The following is a 26,885-nucleotide window of genomic DNA, read 5'->3' as shown; positions in this document are numbered from 1 at the left end:
GCTTATTCTCACCCCTCTTCCAGACAATAGTAAAAATATATGAAATTTGTATTGACCATACTAGGTTTTAATAAGATGAAGATGAACTGCTGTAGCTAAAAGCCATCTAACCAATTAAATGCTTAATAAAGCTGTATTTATAACAGTCAGTTGTCAGTGTTCTGTCGCTCCAGCATGACCAAGAAATGGAACTTGAGTAGGGCTATGAAGATTGTTACCAGCTTGGTGCTAAATGACTGGTATCATTGGAAACAAAGAAGCAGTTTAGCCTCTATACCAATTGTTGTTCCCAGGGTGTACTCCTTTATTTTCTTCTGTAGCAGTGATTGTATGCCTTTGGAGAAAAAAGTTGCTGTGCAACTTTTCCCCAGCCCTCAAAACAGATTTGGGTAGGAGTGGGGGACAGTCCCTTGTGCTAACGGAGCACTTAGTGCTGCATTTATACAAGCCATATATTATGTAATTTTATTTATATTATGGATATTAATGGTTTGTAATTTACTATGTATTTTAATTATGGATAGCTGTATTTTTGTAATTGATTTCATAGTTGTTTTGCTGTTGGCTTCTATTTATTTGTGAAGCCACCCTTGGTATTTCTTCTCAAAATGAAAGGCAGTATGTAAATACTACTACTACTAATGGGTTCGCTTAGAATGTTTGTGCACAGTGTGAAAATGCACTGCATCTCTATGTATTATATAGCTCTTCAACACACCTCACCTGTTGCAATGATAAGCATCTTATTAATTGTAAAAGTGTGTGAGAGTGAGAAGAGAGGAGGGCATAGATAGTAGTAGTACGTGAACTATCGGGGTGGGGTATGGGAAAGAGGATGCTCAGTCCACTGGAACAAAACGTTAATGTGTAGTTCTCTTGTTCATTCAGCCAGCCATGTCCTCCTCCCTTACACTCTTTCATTCCATTCTTCTCCCTCTGTTTTCTGCCCCCTCCCTAGAATGCTCAGTTTTTATCAGGTTGTTTTTAGGGGGGCCCTTGGGTTTTTCCTCAAAACACTAAACTAAAAAATTGTACTTCTGCAAATCCCTTAGTGTTTCTTTGAGCGTGCTGAAAAACCCCTTTTGCATGTGTGGTGCCATTTTTGTTATATAAAGATCCACACTATGATAACTGAGTTTATATTATAACGATGGCAGAGGGGGTTATGGAAGTGGGGAAAGTCAGGGGTAGTGCTTCTATTCAAGCACCAGATGCCAGTTTGAATATGTATGTATTGCAAACCTAGAATCGTTAGGTTGAAAATGTGAGATGTATGTGTCTTAAGAATGAAGATTTATGAGGATGAGGGTTATTTATCGTAAGTGGAAGTGCTGAATTATAAGCTTTGAAATTTTTGCTAGGAGGAATCGTAGTGTGTTGAATGATGTCTGAGGCAGATGGAAGGTAAAATTGTTATGTTGGAAGGGGCAAAGTTATAAGCATATAAATATTAACTAATTTGGTTTTAACTATTAAAATGTGTTCTGTCAGTTACGTACACAGTGATGAATCTGAGGATGAATGAGTTTCTTCCTGGTGAAAACAGCTGTTGGCTCCTTGCCTTGGATTTTGTAAAAACAAAGTAGGCAAGATGGCCTGCCGGCCTGCATAGCCCTGATATTCAGAAGGGCATTTTACTAGCAGTGATAATGTTGGCATTTTATGCATTTATTAAGGGCTTAATGATTGCCCGGCAGAGGATCAAAGAGAGTTAATGTTCTTTCTTGGGACAGCTGGCTGATAAAAAGCAGTGGTCTGGAATGTATCAAACCACCACTTCATGCTCTTAGATGAAAAATATTGGAAACATCTTTGCCCTGCTAATTTTTAATTTTGCCAATTGAAGAGTATATTTGCTGAAAGCACTTTAACAAAATCCATGCCATGGAGTTTGGACTTTTATATGCATATCCAGGATAATGTCTCTGGTTATGACTAATATGTCTTCTGTTGCACTCTGTTTCGGTGAGGGACTTTTGAACTTCAGTGATTTAATAGCTCTCTAGCAGCTACCTATAGTTAATGCAAACAAAAGTACGTCTTGTGGTGGTGGAACCTGGTGGAGCATTGACTAACCCAATGACCATTAAACAGGGCAGGGTGGAGCAACTCTACCATTTCTTTATCATAAGAAATGTTTGCACAGTTCCCAGTGGCATTGATTACAAGGTTTGGGTCCTGTGTATTTTGGAGAGCATGCTTTCCTCTTATTCTCCATCGTGATATTTTTTTAAGACCAACTGCTGGTGTCCTCTTGACTAGGCCATGTATCAGAAGCAGATTTGGGAAGGGTGCAGGGAAAAGAGGGGGGAAGTTCCATTGCGGAAATGGAATGAATGCATTGAATATTGCCCATTATTTGCTTTGGTTACTCCTTGGTACAACAGTGGTAAATCCTGGATTTCCTTCATGATTTAGCTGATTGATATTAAAAAGCAAGAAAAATTTAACTTTCAGGTTGGAATGTAAACTAACTTTTGCATTTTGAAATTACTTATCTTTCTTGAAGAAGCATGCATATTGTTTAGCAACTACAACTAAAACCATATTGCCCCAATGGTAGCGTTTCCTCTGAGTTCTGACCATGCTACTCCAGGAGTCATTGGAACCATTCTGGCCCAGATTTCCATCTTTTATTTAAAAGAGGGGAGCTGGACTCTAGGCTTTGCAGATCTGGAGATATGAGAGAAAATAAACACATAGTATTCTGCCCAGTTGTACAGTAAGTAACATGTCTGCTCCTCCCTCCCATTATGGAAGCCAGTAAGGGAAATCACAGCTATGATTGGCGTGTAAAGGGAGTAGTGATATCCTGCATGTAAGTGTAAAGAAAGCAGAAAAGGCTAGTCACAAGATGGAACTTCCTGGTTCCTATAGAACAAGAAGTTAGAGCACCCCATAGAAGGCAACAGGATATTGGTGTACCTATGACTTCACAGCTATGTTTTTCTTCCCCTGCCCATTCTCCCATGTAGCAGCAAAGATATGAATTCCTGCTCTTTTTATTTCATTTCTCATACATGTAAAAATGCATTTTCTTTTTAAATACTTTAAAAATTGTTCTGCCACAGCCAATATTGCCCTTCATATTTACAGCATTGTGAAGACAATAATGCTGGGAAAAACAGAAGGGAGTAGAAAAAGAGGAAGACCAAACAAGAGATGGATTGATTCCATAAAGGAAGCCACAAGACCTGAACTTACAAAATCTGAACAGGATGGTTTGTGACAGATGCTATTGGAGGTCGCTGATTCATAGGGTCGCCATAAGTCATAATCGACTTGAAGGCACATAATAACAACAACAAGGCAGCTGTGATGAAGAGTTTATTACAAACTTGTAATGAAACCCAAATCCACTGTTAACCCCAATGCAAGACTGCAGTGTTTCTGCATTACCATCCAAAAGCTGGTTTGCATTTCCATCCAAAAATTTCCCATTCAGAGTACCCTCAGGTTGCAGCAAAGATAATCTACCTAAATTCTTCTCTCATACCTCTTCCAATTCAAATACAGCACTCAATTGCTTACAGAAGTCTTGTGCTTTATTGTCATGCTTACTGACATGTTTGTACTGTAAATAAAAAGCATTCAGTGCTGAAGAACAGCAGTGTAACCATATCTTTCTCTTGAATGGGGGGACAACATACTGTCCCAATAAAGTCATTTAAAAATCTTTTCATACTCTGCTATCAACAGATTGTCTCCATTTTGTACTGGTGCTTCTGGTAGATTCGTAGCTATCTGTGGACAATTAATATGTTAGGCTCTGTTTTTACTTGGGGGCCCCCCCATAATCTCCATCCCTTGCTTAGTGTCAACTTGCTTAGTTTCTACTGTGATACATCATCAGGTGCTTCTAGTCTCTTCGCTGGGCCCAGCAGCTGACAATTTTAAAACAATGCATTTACATCATTTAATTAAATGCAAGATTTGAAATAATTGAATCTGAATCTAGCCATTCTGTAGATTGTCTTCAGTCAGCTTATACGGTTGCATTTATGGAGAACAATATAGTGTAGTATGTCTAGTTTTTTAAAAATATTTTCATTCTGAAATATAATTTATTAAAATGTTATTTTAGAACATTTTCATATTCCTGTTTTTCAATGTATTTTTTCATATCTTTCCAATTGTGACACCAGTTCTGTAACATGGGTAGTCAAAAGATAATTTTTTTAAAAAATGAGCTTTCTGTTAATAGTCTGCCCAAATATAATTGAATTATAGCAGCTCCATTATATGTACACGGTTACAAATCTTCACCCAACACTTGTTCTGGAATTCTAATGAGCCCATGGATTACACAGAAGTATATAACTGTCCCTTGGTTTAGTGTAAAGGATGAATGTAGCCCAAAAGGTAAGGCAGGTGCAGTGATTATCTATAAGGGACAGAACATAAGTTCTATGAATTTTGTATATTTGTTTTGTTTTAGAATATCAAGCAAAATATGGGCTGCTGTCTACTCTGTCTATTCAAGTAGCATTATGCTTTCTGCCTCTTGCCTCCTTCATGCGGAAATGCTTGACAAAATAGTTTTAAATATATAGTCAATGCCAGTTTCCCCCTACCTGAGCTTTTCATACACACTCTGCCAAGGCTCTCTGCCTCTCTCAGTTAAAACAAAAATGAGTTTTTTGTTTTTTGCTTTGGGGTGATGTTTTTTCTTTGATTTGTTCATTTGTGTTTTATTTGTTTTGGGATGTGGGTAGGTGTTTTGCCTGTTTCTTAGTGGGAGTTGTGAGCATCACCTACCTGTGTTTTCTTCTGTGAAATTTCTGTGGCACCTATGCAGGGCTGTGGAGTTGGTACGTCAAACCTTCGACTCCGACTCTATTTTTCTACTGTCCGACTCTGTCTTCTTCATAAATGGCAAATGTATATTAATTTATTAATAGTAATAAATTAATATTAATTTTATTTTGAAGTCAGTCAGTACATTTCTACCGACTCCGATTCCACCCAAAATTGCTTCCGACTCCACGACTCAGACTCCACAGCCCTGCACCTATGACAGTTCTGAAGATCTCCAGATGTGTCCCCAGGACCAAAAAGGTTTAGGAACCCTAGTATAGATAATACTGAGCTAGATGGACCAATAGCTTTACTCATAAAATAATGTGCTGTGTTCATAAGCCTCTGTATGTGGAATGGTAGAAGGATAAAAGCTTTGTGTGCTGTTGCTACCACACTCCCCAGAGAGGCATAGAGATAATGTTGAGGAGGAAGATACAGAGAAATGAAAGAGAATGGAGAAGAACACTGAGAAATGGGAGGGGGGGTAGGGACAGGATAAATAAATTTGTGAGAAAGAGGGAGGCTGTGGCTCACTCTTAATCTCTTGAACTATGGTTAAGATATCACTGTTTATATGGGCACTGGGTTAGTAGTTCTTTTTCCGTTTCAATTTTGACTAAGCTGGGTGACTGAATTTCCAATAACTTTAGGGAAAGCGAATAAAACTTGACACTTAAAAAATGGTAGATGAGCTTACTGGAGTCCTTACACAAAGTTTTTTTAATAACCCTGTAGAACTCTTGGTTTTAAAGAGATCTGCAATGGAGAAACCAAACAGAAGGGGAAACTTCTCAGTCTGATAAATATGTACTCAATGTTTCCCGACATGGGAGTGGCGAGGCTTCTAGGCTGGCATGTGACAGGAAAGAACAGCTGTTGATTTAAGAGAAGCACAAAAAAGATTGCTGAAGTTAGAGGTATAGCAAAAGTTAAATTTAGATCACTTTCTTTGATATCTCTATTGCTTTGGAACTTGCTGTACTCCATTGCTTACAAGAAGACAAACAAATTTTGAGAAACTACCCTTGAGAAACTACTGGTATGAAAAATGACAAGAGCGCTAAGGCCTAGGTATAGAATCTCCTTTTGAACAAACAGTATATATTTCTGGTCAGCAATACTGAGATTCTCTTTACCACTCTTTTATATGGAGAAGGTGTTTTGGACATTCTAAATTGCCTTTTGGAAAGGGAAAAGATACACAAATGCTGACAAGTTTATTATTAAAAGAGCATTCCAAGAGAACAGCCTGTGAAATTGAGTGGAGCTTCATCAGCAGATGTGAAAATTCAGTGGGGTGTTTGTTATCAGAGAGAGAATGTGTGACCTGAGATAGCCAGAACTTCCTGACTATGTGGGGATTTAAAGGTCAAAACCAGTGCTTTGCATTAGGTTTTGTAACAAATGGACAATCAGTGCAGATGGATCTGAACTGTTCCCACCACCTCATAACCAAATAGTGGTACCAGTTTCCAGATCAATTTTCAAAGACAGTCCCACATAAAATATGAGCAGTAATCCAGTGTAGTGGTCACTGGGGCATGAATTACAGTAGCCATGTTCCTAAAATGGAGATGTCCCTCAAAATATATTTTGCTAAGCCTGAACACAACAGCTAACCTGAGCATCAAAGCATGAATACTAAAAATATTGTAGCGATATGAATATAATGGTTGGTATCCAAAGAGCTATGTTAGGTGTTTCCAAATATCATTTTGAAATCTTTCTCCTTTTTAAATAGTACACTACCATACTATGTTCCAAAATAAGTTTGCCATACAGTATGGGGAGCTGTAGTTTAAGAAGCTCCAAGTCAAAAGCTCCCTTGGAACTACAGAAGCGTAGTTCTGTACTTAGACTTAACCATTGCAGTACCAAATAGGAGATGGGTATAGTTAGAAAGCTATAGGTCAACTGCCACAGACCTGTGTGCTAATTGTATGCCATTATTCTTTTGGAGGTTGGATAAGAGCAGGGGTGGGAAACCAGTAGCCCTCCAGATGTTGCAGAAGTGCACCTCCCTTCATCTTTGACCATTGGCCATGCTGGCTAGGGCTGGCAGGAGCTGGAGTTCAACATCATCTGGATGGTTACAGGTTCCCCATTCCTGGATTCAAGTATTGTTACAAGAGTCTGTATTTAAAGATGGCCATTCTGGGGACAGGTGGATACAGCCATTAGCTTGCTAGCTTCCTAAAAATGTTAGATTTACTTTATTCCTTTAAGGAACTCTTTTAAGCTTTACATATACAGTGTAGCAGAGAGCCTTGCACTATTCATGGCTTCGGGAAACCCGCATTATCTTCCTTCCGTAAACATGTAATCAGAGGTTTATTTTATATTAAAACAAAAACATTCCCATGATTAGGATCTACTGCTTGGAAAGCATTTTGCAGATTAATTCATTATGATCAAACACTCTATAACCTTGTGAAGTTGGTCACTGTTTTTTATTGTACAAACTGGGGGTGGGCTGAGGCTGAGAGATAATCACTTGTTTATAAGAAAATGGAGCTTGAAAATCCAAGCCTCCCAAATTCTTTCTTGCAATGCAGACTTACGCATCCTTACCCAAATGTAAATCCCACTGAATTCAGTAGGGTTTACTCAAAGATAAGTGAGCATATGAGTCCAGCCCCATTCTAGAGGCCAGACAATAGTATAGTAGGATGAACTATAAAGAGTTTGGTTAAAGCATATTATTGTGAGTTTTTGTTGTTTGTATTACTCCAGAGCCTTGTCATTAGCTAGGTTAATTGAAAATAAAACTTCAGAATGTATACCTGTAAAGTCTCATTAAAATGGGGCGGGGCGGTGTGAGTCTTAAAAGAATGCCCTGCCTTCTGCAGAAATAACTCGAATAGGAAGAGTGCAGTGTCCTTAATCTCCCCCCCCCAAAAAAAGTGCTGCAGGAACACATTATAAAAAGACTATTGGATTTGAATAAGTGGGGCCTGAAACAATGTTGCAGTGTGCCAGCCAGACATGCCCACTCCCAGGGCACTCTGTTCCATTTCCTCTCCTTCATGTGCAGCATACTGTGGCTACTGAGCATGAATAATAATAATAATAAAATTTAATTTATGTGTCGCCTATCTGGCCAATGGCCACTCTAGGCGACGTACATATAATAAAATGCAGCAGAATACAATACAGTAAAATGCAATATAACAATATAAATTAAGATAATAACAATACAGGGTAGGAGGCATTTCAAACATAAGAACATTAAGCTTCCCCAGAAGTCCCAAAAGCCTGTTGAAAAAGCCAGGTCTTTAAGGCCTTGCGGAACATATTCAGGGAAGAGGCGTGCCGAAGATCTTGTGGGAGGGAGTTCCAGAGGGTAGGGGCCGCCACTGAAAAGGCCCTCTCTCTAGTTCCCGCCAATCTAGCTAATTTGGTTGGCGGGACCGAGAGAAGGCCCTGTGTGGCCGATCTTGTCAGGCGGCATACTTGGTGGCGTTGTAGGCGCTCCTTTAGATAGACTGGGCCGAGACCGTATAGGGATTTAAAGGTTAATACCAACACCTTGAATTGGGCCCGGAAAACAACTGGAAGCCAGTGTAGATCGAACAACACTGGCGTGATGTGATCCCGGCGACGACTGTTTGTAAGTAGTCGAGCCGCCGCATTTTGTATAAGTTGAAGTTTCCGGACCGTTTTCAAGGGTAACCCCACATAGAGCGCATTACAGTAATCTAATCGAGAGGTGACCAGGGCGTGCACTACCAGTGGGAGCTGATGAACAGGAAGGTAGGGTTGCAGCCTACGTATGAGGTGTAGTTGATACCAAGCTGCCTGGCTCACTGCCGAAATCTGAGCCTCCATGGAGAGCTTGGAATCAAGTACAACCCCGAGGCTGCGGACCTGGTCCTTCAGGGGTAAACTCACCCCATTGAACTTCAGGTCAACAGTTCCCAACCTTCTCTTGTCCCCCACGAGTAGTACCTCGGTCTTGTCGGGGTTCAGTTTCAGCCTATTCCTTCCCATCCATCCACTCACGGACTCCAGGCACTTGGACAAGGTCTCCACAGCCAACTCTGGTGAAGATTTAAATGAGAGATAGAGCTGAGTGTCATCCGCATATTGGTGACACTGCAACCCAAATCTCCTGATGATTGTCCCAAGCGGCTTCATATAGATGTTAAATAGCATGGGAGAGAGGATAGAACCCTGTGGCACACCACAATGTAGAGGCCAAGGGTCTGAAACCTCCTCCCCCAATGCCACCTGTTGGTACCTGTCAGAGAGAAAGGAACGGAACCACCGTAATACAGTGCCTCCAATTCCCAATCCCTCCAGGCGATATAAAAGGATACTGTGGTCGACAGTATCGAAAGCCGCTGAAAGGTCAAGGAGGACAAGAAAGGTGAGTTCTCCCCTATGTAATGCTCTCCTCATATCATCTACCAGAGCGACCAAGGCTGTTTCAGTTCCGTGACCAGTCCTGAAGCCCGATTGGTATGGATCTAAGTAATCCATTTCGTCCAAGTGTGTCGACAACTGATTAGCCACCACTCACTCAATGACCTTGCCCAAGAATGGTAAATTTGAAATTGGGTGAAAGTTATTAAAAACTTGGGGATCCAAGGAGGGCTTCTTCAAGATGGGCTTTACAATTGCCTCCTTGAGGGCTGATGGCAACACACCCTCTTTCAAGGATGCATTTACCACCGCCTTAATCCCCTCACCCAACTTCTCTCTGCAGTTCATAATGAGCCACGATGGGCAAGGGTCAGTTAGACAGGTGGTAGGCTTTACAGTTGAGAGCACCTTGTCCACATCCTCAGAAGAGAGAGGCTGAAAATGATCCAAACATACTGGCGTGCAACTGGCCAACTCTGGTTCATCTACCGTATCCACGGCGCACGGGATCGAGCTCCGTAAGCGTTCGATTTTATCGGCGAAGTGCTTAGCCAAAATGTCACAGGAGGCTTTTGACTGTTCCAAGGGTTCCTGAGCAACTGGACCGACCAGGCTTCGGACCACTTGGAATAACCTCCTGGGACAGCACTCTGCAGACGCAATAGAAGCAGTAAAGAAAGCTTTCTTTTCTGTCTTTATTGCCACTTGGTAGGCAGTTACAGCTGCTCTAACTTGTGTCCAGACACCTTCAGAACGGGATTTCCGCCACCGGCTTTCTAGTCGTCTCATCTCCTGTCTCAGAGTACGCAACCGTGGTGTGTACCACGCTGCTAACTGAGTTCTGTTCAGGGGGAGAGGACGTTTCGGAGCCACCCGGTCTAATGCCCTGGTGATCCCATCATTCCACTCCTTCACCAGGGTTTCGACCGGGCGACCTTCAGCAGGTTCCAATTCCCCTGGCGCAGTCAGGAATCCATCAGGATCCATCAGGCGCCTGGGGCGGACCATTCTAATAGGTCCATCACCCCTGCGGAGGGGGTGCGGCAACGAAAAGTCCATGTTTACCAGATGGTGATCTGACCATGACACAGGGGTGGAAAGAACCACTCCCAACTTCAGAGCACTTCTCTCCTCTCCCAGGACAAACACAAGGTCGAGAGCATGACCGGCTACATGGGTGGGCCCAGTATTACTAAGGTGCAGTTCCCAGGAAGCCATGGTTTCCAGGAAATCCCGAGGGGCTCCAGTGAGAGTGGTCTCGGCATGCACGTTGAAGTCACCCAGCACCAACAATTCTGGGGACAACGCCCGTATAGCCGAGACCACCTCCAGCACCTCGGCCAGGGAGTCTGCTGTGCAGCGGGGTGGGCGGTACACAAGCAGCATCCCTAAACTGCCCTTCGGGCCCAACCTCCAGTACAAGCAATCAACAAACTTGGTCCTATGGAGAGGAGGTCTGGCAAAAACCAAGGACTCCCAGTAAATAACTGCCACACCCCCTCCCCGCCTTCCCACCCTCGGCTGCTGTGCGCAACGGAAACCTGGCGGACACATGGCCTCAAGAATGGGAGCAGAGGCCTCATCCAGCCAAGTCTCCGTAATACATGCCAGGTCTGCATGCTCATCCAAGATCATGTCGTGGATGAGTGAAGTTTTTTGTACCACAGACCTGGCATTACACAACAGCAGACGAAGGTCGGTAGGAACCTTGCGTCCCCCAGTTATCGTCTGGTTTTGGGCAGACCCGGAACAGGGGATAGGTATAATGCATCTACCCCCTGTTCCCCTATGCTGGCATGGTCTGCCAACAGCACCTTTCCAGCGCCTGCCGCCCAATCTTTCAATAACTTGGCCCCTCACCTCCCCTGTCACATCCCCTCCTGACTTGCACATAACTCTATCCCTGCCCGCCAATCAATAGGCCACCCAGCCTAAAACAATAGTGAATCATAAACCCACCCCCATACCCTTAGTGATAAATGAAAAAAATACAATTTAAATCAATATAATTATAAATTACATCTCAGCTGCATATCCACACATCCATACATCCAAGGTGCCCACGTGCAGAGCAGGAGCCCAAGAAGGAGAGAGCAGAGATGTTAGCCAAGCAGCAAAGCAGCAAAGCAGCAAAGCAGCAAAGCAGCAAAGCAGCAAAGCAGCAAAGCAGCAAAGCAGCAAAGCAGCAAAGCAGCAAAGCAGCAAAGCAGCAAAGCAGCAAAGCAGCAAAGCAGCAAAGCAGCAAAGCAGGCAGATGGCTGTCCCTCCCTGGGCGGTGATGGTCCTGTTCCCTTGCAGGCACTGGATCTCCCAAGCCCCCTCAGCCAGCCGGCTTATATATCCCCTCCAAAGAAGGGACAGGTGGAACAGTATCAGGCACAGCTGGCTGAGTACCTGGGGCCTGGTCCTGCAAGGTGCCCACGTGCAGAGCAGGAGCCCAAGAAGGAGAGAGCAGAGATGTTAGCCAGCAGCAGCACAAGCAGGCACAAGCATGGCCAGTCTTCATTGAACTGTTTTGGGTGGGTTTTTTTTTCACTGTAGTTTTTTCCCCTAAAGATTTTTTGGTACTTATGCAAATTTTGGGGTCCTCCCAGTTTGTTAATTTCACCCTCTTTTGTGTTGGATAGTGCCATTTTGACACATTTCCAAATCAATAAATATTTACTACTTGAATGAATGAATCATTTATTACTGTCACAGACCAGAAGAATATTTACTACTTGTACCCATAGGCTGTTGCAAATACAGTAAAATGTCTATTAGCATAAACATAACACGTACATTAATTATACTCTGTGCAGTGAAGAAACTCTGGATGAGAATCTTGAACCAAATGCCAGTGGTTTGTAAAGGTGGCTCGTTAATTTGAGCAAGCTATATCTAAGGTTTATTTATATTTTGATTTTGGCACATAGGATTGATCCACACACTGAGAATGAGTTCACTATTAGTGTAAACAAATGGGACCATACAATGAAATGTCACATTGAATCCCTAGTGTATGTATGTCGCTTGATCCTGTGGGATTGAAAAGCAAACAAAAGTTACCATTGGACATGAGTCTCTGCTCGAACTACACTGCAGGGCTGTCATAAGCCACTCATGTTGAGCAACCAACAGTTTGGGGACAATGAAGTACATTTGCTTTCCACATTTCCATTAGCAGTTTTTAAAAGGTGTCACACTAAATCAGAATTGAGAGAGAGCAGGAGCTCTGCTGCCTTGGGGGAGAGGGGGGAGGATTGAGGATGTGTGAACACATGGGACTGGCTTATTGGGCCATACTGCTGCCAGGCTTTCCCAGCAATGTTCATGAAAAGGGCCCAGAGCTATCTTTTCCAATTATTTTGCTCTAGGTCATTTCAGACATAACACTTAAACCAAGTCTCTGAGCCCAAGTCAGTGCCCAAGAGAAGCACCCAGTTTGCCTGCCAATAAGGGGCAGCCCAGTGGATACAATTGTGCCCAATCACAGCTACATTAAATTGTTGTATTTCTTCATTAATGTTTGTAATAGCAATGTCTTTGTGCATCTCTCACTGTTATATCCCTGTAGTTATTGAAAAAACAGTGCTGGGGTTCAAGATGGGATTGGGAGTAGGTTTGAAGGCTACCCATAATGCCTAGGAAATGCCATTCCTTGGAATACTTTCACATGCTTCCTTGGGAGATGTTTTTGAGTAAGGCTAGTAGAGTGCTTTTCTGGTTGTCATGCTTGGCTGCTGTTACCAACAAGTTTTGATTAATGCTTCATTGACGATATTCAATACTCTCTGGGACTGGCAGTAAAAGTTGGTGGTGGTATGCATGATTGGCACAGTATGGTGTACTTGTATTGGTAAGTCATGTGCTTATGATGCAGCTCAAGTCTAGTTCTCACTTAAAGCTAAACTGGGCTGTACCACTTCAGATCGGGAGAGGGGACTTCACCTGATTGAAAAGTACTTGGTGTAAAATCAAAACCCTCTACAAAGAAAACTAGATGTCAGTTTTTGGTCTAGTCTTATATCTGACATGCTAGTTGTTTATGCTCCTAGAACACTGGGAGCAGCTGTATCGTATTTTTGGACATGGCTGCTCCCAAGGGTTCTGGAGCCTTGATACACCGTGCACGTATTCTGATGATCTGTTGGTACATGTTTACTTTTATTCAAATTGTTGAGGAGACGTGAGTCAACTCAGAGTGGAAGAGGGGGGAAATGTGCCTTGAACTGAGTCTTGGTACTATGTGAACACTTGTAAATGAGCACCTGAACACTTAACACCAATAAACAGGTGCAACACCAAATGGTGCAGTGTCTTGTTGTTTCATTACTGTTTGCTTTTATATGGGCTTAGTGAATACTTGAAAAAAAGACCGGTAGTGTGCTCAACTGTTGTTTTCTTTAAAGCTCATTAAATATAACTAAAAGCTTTTCTTATAATTTTTTGGAGCAATCCATAGCAGTGTTTGGTTAACTTCAGCTTTCTGGTGCAAGTGTTTTCTGTTTGCTAACTACTGTACATTTTCTTCTGTGCAGTAGGCCTCTTCAAGTTGTTAATCAGCGGCTGTCTGAAGCTTTTTTCCCCCTGTGCAGTGTTGCTGCTGATGTCACTTCCCCCTTGCCAAACGCTACGGCGGCTCTGCTGCTTCTGAGATTGGTCACAGGGAGGGGGAAGAGAGAGACTGAGTGCATGCCGTGTCCTGGGACCCTGTTTACTTAACATTCCCAGCCAAGAAAGCCCTGGTTTAAACAGGATTGCGGATGCAGCCTGTTCATATCAGATGAGGAAATTATTATTGTGGGATTTTAGAAATTCCTTTGTTGAAGTCCTTAGTGTGGACTATGAGAATGCAGAATGCCTTTCCTTTTGGGCCTGCGGCAGGTAATTTGTTTTTTGCTTGTTTTGCTTTACTGGCTAGGGTGGAGAATGTGAGGTTTTGCTGGCTTTTTTTTTTAATCAGCTTTGGTTGCCCTGTCAAGTGAGGTACTCAAGGAAAATCCACTGCAATCTTTGTCTTCCTTCCTGTTGTTTTCATGCTAGGGGGGGGAAATTGGACAATGCTACATAAAGGGGGAATTATTATTTTTTTAAGCACAGGGGTCTTCATAGAGGCTGCTTTTTTTCTCCACTGTATTCTGTACCTTTCACTTTTCGTTTTTAATGTAGAATTGTGTGCTTTTAGGGTTTTCAGGTTGTGTTTTGACTGAATTCTGGTTTAGAGTCAACAAAAATCAGTAAAGTTCAATTCAGAAACTGTCAGAGCTAAGAATCCCTGTGCTTTTTAAACCTGTTTCTCAATGTGTGGTGTCTGTGCTGGAGTTTTAAAGTGCTAATAATTTTATGACTATTATCATTGCCTGGAATGAGTAAAAGTAGCAATTATCCCAATTGCTTTCCAACTGGCAGAAGACATTGCTGGCTTGATGTACCAAATTTGAACCACCTTAGTGGAGCCATTTCTCCTTACCATCTGGTTTAAATATTTTTAGTTCTAGACACAACACCTCATTGCTGGCACACATTACCTAGCCTACACTTATTGGATAAATGTTGCAAGTGAAATTTGGAGGTGTTTGAATATGTAAGCATTAAACCTTTAAAGGAACATATCTGCTCTCCCCCCTTTTTGCTATTTAATGTTGTCAGTTTTACTTTCAATAAAGCACTCTGTAAAAAGTGGGGAAACTGCTGCTTTGTTTGTAGTTATCTTAATTTTTTTAACCAAATTATTTATTTTGGCTTATGTAAAGCTATTCTAGAATTCAGGCAAGAACTACCTCTAGTGCAATGACCTTTTGCTGTCGATTGCAATACATGCTTGAAGCAGGCAGAATATACTTGACTTAGGTGATCTGTAAAGTTCTAAATAAAACTGAGGCTATAGTATATTACAGTTTTAGTAGAGAAGAGGAAAACTGTAGGCTGCTGGTTTAAGGGCATCAGTAATATCAGTTTGGGAGTATGTATGTTAAGCCTCCTGAGGAATGTTGAAATTGAACCAATTGACCTTGTTGGAATTACGTCAGCAACAGTTAGCTACGTGACTTTAGAAATCTTTCAATCCATGCATATCTCATTAAAGGAAATCTGGGCATCTTCTGGACTTCAGTTGGGCTAGGTGCTGTCAGACATTTGTTTACTGATGAGAGAAATCTCAAAGGAGGTAAATCCAGTCTCTGGAACAAGTTTGCTTATCTTTGTTTTACTTGCTTTTCTTCTTTACTCTTAGACCCTTATTGTTTACTGTTTGCTCCTGTCTGGCATTCATAGGGCCAGTCAACTCTTTTTTTCTAGATCCCTGCTAGATTTGTCATATCTCCCATCAGAAAAAAACAGACTCTCATCACAAATATTAAATATTTGCAAACTTTTAAAAAAGCTATTGCCAAATACTGAATAAATGGGGGAGGGGCAGCTGATCAGTTGGTCAGGCCACTTTAAACTAGTTAAGTCACAATCCTGAATCCAGTGATTTGAGTTCATCCCCAAGGCTCCAACTTTTAGGCCCCATTGCCTCCCACCATGGCATTCTTTATAAACTTTATAAAGTGCCCTTAGGGTCTTAACATTTTTCCCCCAAAAAGATTTTCCAAAATAGTAACATACAGTGTTTCTTTTATAATGTTTTTGTAAACCACTTAAGTATTTTTACAATCAAGCGATATATGTTGTTATATGCCTTCAAGTCGGTTATGACTTATGGTGACCCTATGAATCAGTGACCTCCAATATCATCTATTAACCACCCTGTTCAGAACTTGTGAATTCAGGTCTGTGGCTTCCTTTATGGAATCAATCCATCTCTTGTCTGGTCTTACTCTTTTTCTACTCCCTTCTGTTTTTCCCAGCATTATTGTCTTTTCTAGTGAATCATGTCTTCGCGTGATGTGTCAAAGTATGATAACCTCAGCTTCACCATTTTAGCTTCTAATGATAATTCTGGTTTTATTTGTTCTATGACCTAATTATTTGTCTTTTTTGCAGTCCATGGTATGCGCAAAGCTTTCCTCCAACACCACATTTCAAATGAGTTGATTTTTCTTTTATCCACTTTTTTCACTGTCCAACTTTCACATCCATACATAGAGATCAGAAATACCATGGTCTGTATAATCCTGACATTAGTGTTCAGTGATACATCTTTGCATTTGAGGACCTTTTCTAGTTCTCTCACAGCTTCCCTCCCCAGTCCTAGCCTTCTTCTGATTTCTTGACTATTTATTTATTTATTTTATTATACTTGTATACCGCCCCATAGCCGAAGCTCTCTGGGCGGTTTACAGTAACTAAAAACATTAAAACAAATACAATTTAAAACAGATCATATAAAAACAACTTAAAACACAATTTAAAAGTTTAAACAGTATAAAACACATGCTAAAATGCCTGGGAGAAGAGGAAAGTCTTGACCTGGAGCCGAAAAGAGAACAGTGTTGGCGCCAGGCACACCTCATCAAGGAGATCATTCTATAATTTGGGGGCCACCACTGAGAAGGCCCTTTCCCTTGTTGCCATCCTCCGAGCTTCCCTTGGAGTAGGCACCCGGAGGAGGGCCTTTGATCTTGAACATAGTGTACGGGTGGTTTTGTATCGGGAGAGGCGTTCCATCAGGTATTGTGGTCCCAAGCTGTGTAAGGCTTTATAGGTCAAAACCAGCACCTTAAATCTAGCTTGGAAACATACAGGCAGCCAGTGCAAGCGGGCCAGAATCGGTTTTATATGTTCGGACCGTCTGGTCCCTGTTACCAATCTGGCTGCTGCATTTTGCACAAGCTGCAGTTTCCGAACCATCTTCAAAGGCAGCCCCACGTAGAGTGCATTGCAGTAATCTAATTTGGAGGTTACCAGAGCATGGACAACTGAAGCCAGGTTATCCCTGTCCAGATAGGGACGTAGTTGGGCCACCAACCGAAGTTGGTAGAAGGCACACTGTGCCACTGAGTCTACCTGAGCCTCGAGTGACAGAGATGATTCTAGGAGAACCCCCCAGCTACGAACCTGCTCTATTGTCTCCCTTTTGGTTAAGGACTGTGGCAAGGTAGTGATAATTCTTGACAAGTTCAATGTTCTCATTGTCAATTTTAAAGTTACATAACTCTTCTGTTGTCATTAGTTTACTCTTCCTGACATTCAGCTGTAGTCTTGCTTTTGTGCTTTCTTCTTTAACTTTCATCAGCATTTGTTTCAGATCATTACTGGTTTCTGTTAGTAGTATGGTATCGTCTGCATATCTTAAATTATTGATATTTCTCCCTCCAATTTTCACACCTCCTTCATCTTGGTCCAATCCCGCTTTCCATATGATATGTTCTGCTTATAGAGTAAACAAATAGGGTAATAAAATACACCCCTACCTCACACCCTTTCCAATTGGGAACCAATTGGTTTCACCATATTCTGTCCTTACAGTAGCCTCTTGTCCAGAGAATAGGTTGCACATGAGGACAATCAGATGCTGTGGCACCCCCATTTCTTTTAATGCATTCCATAGTTCTTCAGTGCATTGCTTCCATCTTCCTTTTGTTTTATCTCTGTCAGTCAGTGTGCTCCCCTGTTGATTATTCAACATCCCTAGCCTTGGTTTAAATTTCCCTTTAATTTCTCTAATCTTTTGGAATAGGGCTCTTGTTCTGCCCTTTTGGTTGTCCTTTTCTATTTCTATACAATAACTGTTGTAATAGTTTTATTTGTCCCTACGTACTAGTCGCTGTATTGTTGCATTTAGAGGTCTCACCATATTTTTCTCTCCTTTGACTTTTTCTTTCCTTCTCTGTTTAATCATTTGAAGAGTTTCTTCAGTCATCCATTGAGGTCTTTCTCTCTTTTTAACTAGAGGTATTGTCTTTTTGCATTCTTCCCTGATAATATCTCTGACTTCACTCCATAGTTCTTCTGGTTCTCTGTCAACTAAGTTTAAAACCTCAAATCTGTTCCTTATTTGACCTTTATTCTTGTGGGATGTTATTTAAATTGTATTTTGGCATTATGATTGCTTTGTTCTTCTTCTTTAGCTTTACTCTGATTTTCAATATTACCAGTTAATGATCTGTACCGCAGTCTGCTCCTGGTCTTGTTTTCGCAGAAAGTATAGAACTTCTCTATCTTCTGCTACCAATTTGATTCCTGTATTGAGTGCCTGTATGCAAACGATATATAATCTTTTAAAATAAAAAATAAAATACCAGACAAATTGTTCATAGTTTCTAATTTGAAAACTGAGCAGCATAAGCAGTTGCCTTATTCCTTACCGTTTGAACTGATAGCAGTTTCCTTCCAGTATAAACAGCTCTATGCCATGTAAATATGATAAGCACTCTATGCTGTACCAGTTACATGTCTGCCAGTTTAGTGCTATATGATAAAATTTGCTGATTTCTTATTTTTTCTGAAGCTATTTTAGAGTTATATATAATAGGACCTTATTTCAGTATGACTAGAGCAAGTAACTAAACACCCAGAAATAGTTTGCAAGATAAACCTTAGGCTGCTTATTGTTGTAATGCACATGCTTTAAAGTTGTCTTCTAGTATTTGTTTTCCTTGATGTTTGTCTAAGAAGGGATGGGAAACATGTGGCCCTCCAGATGTTGTAAACTACCATCAGCTTCAGGAGGCATGGTCATTGACTTGGGAAAGTGGGAGTTCAACTGCTTCTGGAGGGCCAGAGGTTCCCCACTCCTGGTCTAGGACAAAATGTATTTCATAATGAACTTAAAAATTATGCAATAAAAATAATACCTTAAGTATGTAAGTTACATAAATATTGTGCATAATAATTTAAATAGTCACTATCTTCTAAAACAGTGGTTCCTAAAAATCTTCCCCATGGATCAGTTAAAAATTGCTGAGACAAATCATTTTTCTGCCCCTTGTAGCAATTGTAATGAGCTGTGCTAGATGCTGCATGATTTTTAACTGTATTTTTATTGCTTCTCTTATTTCTTATGTTGCATTTTAGTGTATTTGCTATGTTTCATTTCATTTCATTGCTAGTGTCCTCCTATGAGATTAGTGAAACCACTTAGGTGTTTGGTTGATCCACAGATTCTGATTTGATTCATTCCTTCATCACTTTAACATAGGGAAGCAGTAGCATTGTTTTTACAGGCAATTCCTAGAAATCAGAGATGGGTCACCTTTTCTCTTGAGGGCTACATTCACTTGGGAAACTGTCATAGGCTGCATCCCAACAGCATGCAGCCCCAACCCTTTTTCTGTTTCTTTTTCTGCCACCATCTCCCCCCCCCCCGACACCACCTTCTCTCTCCCTCTTCCTCCCTGCCCAGTGGGCTGCCAGTTGTCTTTGCCAGGGGTCTATCCATTTGGGGGCTTTTTTTCCTCCTTCTGCCCTCCTCCCTTCTTCTCTGGCTATTGTAAGTGAATAACACTTCTTTTTATTTCAGTAGTGTGGCCTCCACATCGGTGATGGTGATTTATACAAGTGCTAAAATTAGAGTATTAGGTTGCTAGGAAGCAACATTTGTGATTGGTTCAACTTTGATCTGTACTCAAAACTCCTTAAGTGTGTGGGCTTCCCTCCCCACAAGGGGGATTAGAATAGGAATTTTCAGTAGTGCTTTGCTTCTTATTGGCCTAGTTCAATAGTAAGCCAGTACTGCTTTGCTTCTTATTAGTGCCTTGCTTCTTATTGGTCTAGTTCAATAGCAAGCCAAACCATGGCTTAGATTCGGGTAGTATGGCATTACCAGGAGTGAGGGAGGAGTGAAGCAGCCACAGCTTTTCCTGTGAGTGCCTGCATGCTTGTTCAGTCACATGTAGCCATGGTTTGGCTTAGCATTATGTGCGTACCAGGCTATTGTACATTTCATGAGTCAGTATGCATTTTTTAAATGGATGGTACTAGTAATAAAACTTGGATTTCTCATCTAACTTGAACTGGTTGTGGAATTTCTCTGGCAAAAGGTCCGGAATGGGAATCTGATCCTTCTTTAAATTGGAAGAAGAGTGCAGTTGATGAGGAAGGTGTTATGCATTAGGCTGGTTTTACTGTTACTGAAATTGTACCTTTGCAGCTTTTGGGGAATGGCATTCTGGTTATATGGCCATCAATATTAGTTTCAAAGTACTGTTGTTGGGAAAAGCTTTCTTAAGCTAGTGTATCTTTTATAGACAGTGCCCGAGGGTAGGTGATCATCAGTACTGAGCACTTCTTTCTGGCTCCTCCACTCCTTTCCTTGTGTACCACTTCAGATCCTAGTTTCTGACTTGTATTGAGCCAGGGCTCTCCCATTATGTCCAAATCTGGGCTCTAGTGTAATGTCAATTAGAGTGTTGCACTATGACCCTGGAGACCCGGGTTCAAATCCCTACATAGCCATGAAGCTCACTGGGTGACCTTGGGCCTGTCACTGCCTCTCAGCCTCAGAGGAAGGAAATGGTAAACCACCTCTGAATACCGCTTACCATGAAAACCCTCTTCACAGGGTTGTCATAAGTCGGAATCAACTTGAAGGTTGTCCATTTCCATTTCCATGAAGCCTCAGTTATCAGAATTGTGCCTTTGTGTTTGGACAACTCTTAGACAATTAAGCTGTCTTTTAAAAGTTGCCACTGGAAGAATTCTGCTTTGTTTGTTGTTAAATGCTTTCACCCCTGCCAGGTAAGTATTAATCATGAAGGTGATTTTCCCAGGGTGAGACTCATCCAATTCACTCTGTGTGTGCTGACTCCCACAATTTCTACAATGTAGGAAACTCGACTGCATAATTTATAGTAGCAGGGGACTGCCTTTATGCTTTCCCCTGATCCTTGGGAATGGCTTAGCTCAGTGGTAGAGCATCTGCTTTGTATGCAGAAGGTCCCAGGCTCAATCCCCATCAACACCAGGTAGGGCTGGAAGAGAGCCCTGAAATCCTGGAGAGCTGCTGCCAATTGCTGTAGACATTACTGAACTCCCCACCTCCAGATCACCATCTCCATGTCCAGTGGCAAAGATCAAATCAAGAGTGTGCCCCGACACATGCGTTGGGCCAGTGGCAAATTGAGACAGCCCCATGGTTGCCATGGAGGCCATGAAGTCCTGAGCCGCCCCAGATAAAGCAGCCTCGGCATGGATGTTGAGGCTCAGGTAGCCTTGGTGGCACAGAGTGCCTTCTACCAACTTCAGTTGGTGGCCCAGTTGCGCCCCTATCTGGACAGGAATAACCTGGCTTCAGCTGTACATGCTCTGGTAACCTCCAAATTAGATTACTGCAATGCACTCTACGTGGGGCTGCCTTTGAAGACGATTCGGAAACTGCAGCTTGTGCAAAATGCAGCAGCCAGATTGGTAATAGGGACCAGACGGTCCGAACATATAAAACCGATTCTGGCTCGCTTGCATTGGCTGCCTGTATGTTTCCAAGCTTGATTCAAGGTGCTCGTTTTGACCTATAAAGCCTTACATGACGTGGGACCACAATACCTGATGGAACGCCTCTCCCGATACAAACCCACCCGTACACTACGTTCAAGTTCAAAGGTCCTCCTCCAGGTGCCTACTCCAAGGGAAACTTGGAGGATGGCAACAAGGGAGAGGGCCTTCTCAGTGGTGGCCCCCAAATTATGGAATGATTATTTTGACGAGGTGCGCCTGGCGCCAACACCGTTATCTTTTTGGCGGCTGGTTAAGACTTCTTCTCCCAGGCATTTTAGCATGTGTTTTAAATTGTTTTATATTGTTTTAAATTTTTAAATTGTATTTTAAATTGTTTTTAAAATATGTGTTTTAAATTGTATATTTGTTTTAATGTTTTTGGTTGCTGTAAACTGCCCAGAGAGCTTCGGCTATGGGGCGGTATACAAGTGCAATAAATAAATAAATAAATAAATAATATTTTGACTTGGTATAAAGCAGCTTCCTATATTCCATCTCTCCAAGAAAGTGGGGTTGAATATTTGCACCTCCTCTCCCCACTAAGAGTTGGTAAGACTGGACATCAGCTCACTTTGCTAGGTAGAATATTCTGTAATATATGGGCAGTGGTCTACAAATACAGTGATAAGTATATCTCTGGGCAGGGTTTGTGCAAAGTGAGTGATGCTCATGGGCTCATACCTGCAGTTGTGCTGGGTTTTGGAGGCACTCTGAAGCAGTTAGACTTCTCAGTGCGGTTTGTGGTAGTTTTCTCTGTATTTTGTTTCTAAATTCAAATCTTTAATTAAAAAACATAGAGAGAGTTGCAGCAGTACATAGTACAAAGAAGAGATTCAGCACAATTAGGACTCAGAGCACAAAGAAGTCAAGACCATGAATATGACCTATGTAATCAAGGCTTTCCATAGAGATCTGTGGGAAGATAATAGTCATGCAGAAGAGTCACTACTACTGGAATATTAAATAAAGTGTCATAAATTCACTTGGTTATGCTTATTCTTTAGACCAGGGATGGGGAGTCTGTGGCCCTCCAGTCCTGATTATTGGCCATGCTGGCTGGGGCTGATGGGAGTTTGTAGTTCAGCATCTTCTGGAGGGCTAGAGCTTGCCATCTTTGCTTTATAGAGATAAATCTGTCAACTTTTCAGACAATGCAATGTGCCACACTTCTTGGTACCAGGGGTCCACGAAGTGCTAATCAGATTTATTCCATTTTGGGCGTTTTCCAGCTTTGCCATCACCAGGAGAAAAATGATCAGTTGCTTATGCAGTAAATCCTTGTTAAACCATTAAAAATAGACAAGGCAAGTCTAGGGTCTGTTACCAAATTTTCTTTTGCAATTTTAAAGATTTTAGCATGTATTTTCTTCCAAAAAGCAGTAACCATTCTGTATCGCCACATGAGGTAAAATGAATTGAGCATGTCCAAAGCCCAGTATAGCATCTGTGATGACCTTTGGGGAGAATCAGGGTTGGTGGCAACCACAAATTTTGGCTGTGAGCAAAGATGGCCAAAATATGTGAGCTCAGGACCACTGATACAAAAACACTGCTCTCCCATCCACAAACAGTTGTTTTCTGTGGGCAGCTCTCACATCTGCACTGGGAGCTTGACGGGACAGAGGTGAAGGAATCTGAAGTTTTGCAGACTGTGTTTAGCCTAGGGTTGAGAGATGTTGAGACACAGAATATTATAGAATAAATTGAAAGAAGAAAAGCAGGGATGGGGACCAGGTTGGGGGTGAGGAAATTGGCTTGCTCGGGCCCCTGACAATATCCTGGCATGGGGGAGGGGGTTATGTGTCATGATTTTTTTTTAACGTCCTTCTCTGTGAATAGCTCCTGTTCTGGGTTAGATGCAGCCTTAAATTGGAGGACTGTTTAGGGATACACTACAACATTTTGTTGCACGTCCCATTTGTCTGTTTTAAACACTTAGTCTAAACTAGGGAGATCCTCTCTTCCCTCAACAGAAAAGTGCACTGCAGGCTATCCTGCCTTCTTTCCAGCCACCTCTCATGCTATTCTTGGAGCTTGTCGTCTTCTCTGCAATAAGCAAGTTACAATTATAAGATTTATTCTGATCTCTGCTGTTGTTAATATGGATAATATTTTACATTGTGTGGATTTCTTTTATCTGTGTTGATTTTAATGATGTTGTTTTATGGTAATTCAAAATTACAGTTGAAATATAAACATTAAATACATTAGATGTGACATTTTGTTTTTAATTTGCAAGGTCTTTTAAAGGTGTTTGGAGGATGAATAGCACAATATTCCCTTATTAGTTAGTAATCATATAAGATGGATTGTAATATTTTGAAGTTAGTGTTCCTGAAGTCATTAACAATGATGCTGCATGCTTTTTGGCTTTAATATATGTCAGTGCCGTTATGGTTTATCATAAAATGCCAGAGCATACCAGGAACATTGGAGCTGTCTTTTGACCGGTCAGACTAGGTTTCAGGCAGAAGTCCTGTTGCTTGATCCTTTTGATTCACCCTTTAACTGGAGTTGCCAGGGATTGAATTTGGGATTATCTGCATGCAAAGTATGTGCTGTAGCACTAAACTAGGGCTAGCTAGCATGGTGCCCTTCAGATGTTGTTGGACTACAAGCCTACATCTATGACCGTTGGCTGGGACTGATGAGATTTGTAGTCTAACATCTTCAAGAGGGCACCCTGTTGGTTACCCCTATCCTGATACCAAAAGCCATTTTGAATTTTCAAGTAGCAAGCTGATCTGAACAATGGGTTGATAAACCAGTGTGCAAGCAGACACAAAAATTGCCAAAACATTTTAAGTGTTATGTTCAGGCTATCAGCAAAGGCATTGTATTTTGCTGCTCATGCTAGGTCCTTGGGAAACATGCTGAGTAATATTTATTTATTAAAAGTATTTTGCCTTGTTCTTTAGTAGAAAAGTAACAGCTTGCTAAAATTAGTAGTAAGACAGCCATGCCCTCAGTCTTACAGGCTAAAAGACAAAAGGAAAAAGGTGGGAAAAGGGAAAGGGAAACATGCTCCAATAACAGTTCTTGAAGTTACAGTTTTAGGGGCTGGTGACAGTTCTGGTAGCCTTGCTGTATGTCTTTAAAATGGGATAATGCCAAGGGACTGTAATTTGGACTGTAATCCTCATACTAAAAGATTCACCATTGAAGCTTATCTCTCCTGAGATATATTTTGTATAATACAGTCTCAGATAATTTCATGGATTAAAACTACCATTTATTTTACTTTAATTTGCAAAATGAGGCTAGACAGTTTGATTAACATTTTAAGTTTTTGTCATGTACAAACTACTGAAAACACTGGAGAAAAATGCAGCTGGAGGGTAGGTACTGTATAGCTTTTAAGTTAAGGAAGTTTCACTGTGTGCTCTCTCATACCAGTAGGGAAATAAAGTTTTCTGTAAACTGGTGACGGCTGGCTGGCTAACTGGTTTTTCAGTTTGTTCTTTGTTTTTAGTATCCTTACAACAAGCATACAAATAACAAGTGCAAGCATTTACTTTTAAGCAGTTTCTTTAATGGTGTGTCTTTTACTCTGTGTAAAAAGGGCACCACTGATTTAAGTTAAGTGTTACTAAATTGAAAATTTTGTTTATCCTAGAATGTTTTGTTTTGCTTCCATGGGAAAAAATAACCTGATTCAAATGTAAAACCAAACTATGGTTTAGCTTTACAAGAACTCATGCTCTTTCCTCCTTTGCATTGTAAGGGGAGGAAATATAACCCTTCTGGTTGCAGTTTTGAACAAACCGGTTTCCCATTACACCCAAATTTGAGAAATTGTACTTTGTTCTAACCATATTTAGTTCAAACACACCAGGATAAACCATGGTTTGGTCTTGTCTGAAGCAGGTTAAATGTATACATCTAAAAACTCTTTGTTTTCCAGGTAGATGTTGTTAGGACCTCTCTTCCTTTTACCTCCCTGTGTTTCTCAGTCTTTTGTTTTATTGCATTTTAATAAAGCCATATGACAATGTAGATAGAACTGCATGTAGTCATACATTCAGAGCCATGCAAAGACATTTTGCTGCTCAATGAAGTTGCACTGTGTGATTAAGGAGCAAGACCCAGGATACCTTGCAGGGTCTTGTTGGAACACAACTCTGTTGCTGCCTGAAAGCTGAGCCCCAGCAGTTTTGTTAACAGATCCTAGAAAACACTTTTGGATTGTGTGCTGCTTCATTGGCATCCCTAAAAATACTGCCTCCCTAGCAATTGCTTGGGTTGCTTGTTCAGTCAGGTCTGCCTTCCAGACAGTACTGTTTAGGCACTAGCTAAATATAGTCATACGTCCACATGAGAAACAGAGGCCCTTATCCAGTAGCATAACGTCAAACATTTGTTATTAATTTAGGTTGGCATTGCACCACACCTGAAAGGTTCAGTACTATTAAAGCAATTAAATAGAGTGTAAACTCCTATTTAAATATTAAGTAGACTAAAATTTGTCCAACACTGGTGTACTGTAAATGCTAAAAACCAGCTCAAGTTATATCAACTCTGCAGAGTGCTCTGGATTAAGCTACAGAGCCGACTGCCATAAGGCATCACTTCCAGGCTCCAGGTCATGTCTATAGCTTTGTTGTGAACCGAACAGTCTTTCAACAGCTTTTTATAAAGTATCACAGCATGGAAATATTCCAGATACGCGCCTGTCTATACAGAGATACAAGTGCCTATGTAGTTCCTTGTTTAAGTATAGCTTTATCTCATTTTTCCCACCACAGCATTTTGAAAGTTATGGTTAATTTTGTATAAAAATTACCACATCCTGAAAAACATGCAGGTTTTGAGAAAATGCCACCTTCACTAACTATATGTGTTGATTTCTTAACTGGAGGCTATTCAGTCATAGTGTTCAAATCTAACATCCTTAATTTTCTCCTCTAGACCTAATATAATATCAGTAAAACTAACTTCATAAAGTTTGAAAAAAATATAAAGTAATGATTTTGAACAGGTTCTATTTTCCAAAAAATCATGCATATGTGGTAAGGGTCACTTGTGTTACTTCTGGTACATTTTTAAACATGTTCTTAAGATGTTGTAATGTACATCTAGGGGTGTAATCCTATGGTCCCTGGGAGGGTGCCCCAGGGGCCATACATTTTCATGGATCTCCTCCTCTGTGATTGGAGCAGGAGGTCTGCCCATGGAGACTGCAATTGCAGAAATCTCCCCAGCTGTCCCTCTGCCCCTAGGGCTCTGGTGAAGAGGGCAAAAATTAGGTGTTCAGGGGAGGCTTTGGAACTGTTGGGGGTCAGACGCATCCCACTCCCCTGACATGCCCCAAGAACAGAGGAAAAGTACACTAGCCTTGGAGCTGGCGTATTGATTTTCCT

General features: G+C 41.3%; 1 protein-coding gene across 4 annotated transcripts in view; it reads left to right on the top strand.

Moving 5' to 3' along the window:
* WBP1L (WW domain binding protein 1 like) overlaps positions 1-26,885 on the top strand; it is an 83,430-nt gene that overhangs the window by 24,233 nt on the left and 32,312 nt on the right. The window contains exons 1-2 of one of the 4 annotated variants that reach the window (XM_061636147.1): positions 13,797-14,031; positions 15,233-15,313. The exons of 2 other annotated variants lie outside the window; for them this stretch is intronic. In XM_061636147.1, the coding sequence (XP_061492131.1) occupies positions 15,293-15,313 (21 nt within the window). In that variant the 5' untranslated portion in view covers positions 13,797-14,031; positions 15,233-15,292. Of the gene's footprint in view, positions 1-13,796; positions 14,032-15,232; positions 15,314-26,885 lie in introns of those variants that run through there. One more of the 4 variants, XM_061636146.1, reaches the window with a different exon arrangement.

This window comes from Rhineura floridana, chromosome 7 (assembly GCF_030035675.1).
Source record: "Rhineura floridana isolate rRhiFlo1 chromosome 7, rRhiFlo1.hap2, whole genome shotgun sequence".
In the NCBI taxonomy this organism is placed as follows: domain Eukaryota; kingdom Metazoa; phylum Chordata; class Lepidosauria; order Squamata; family Rhineuridae; genus Rhineura; species Rhineura floridana.
Note: the sequence above shows the minus strand (reverse complement) of the source record. Positions and strands in the feature narration are given on the sequence as shown.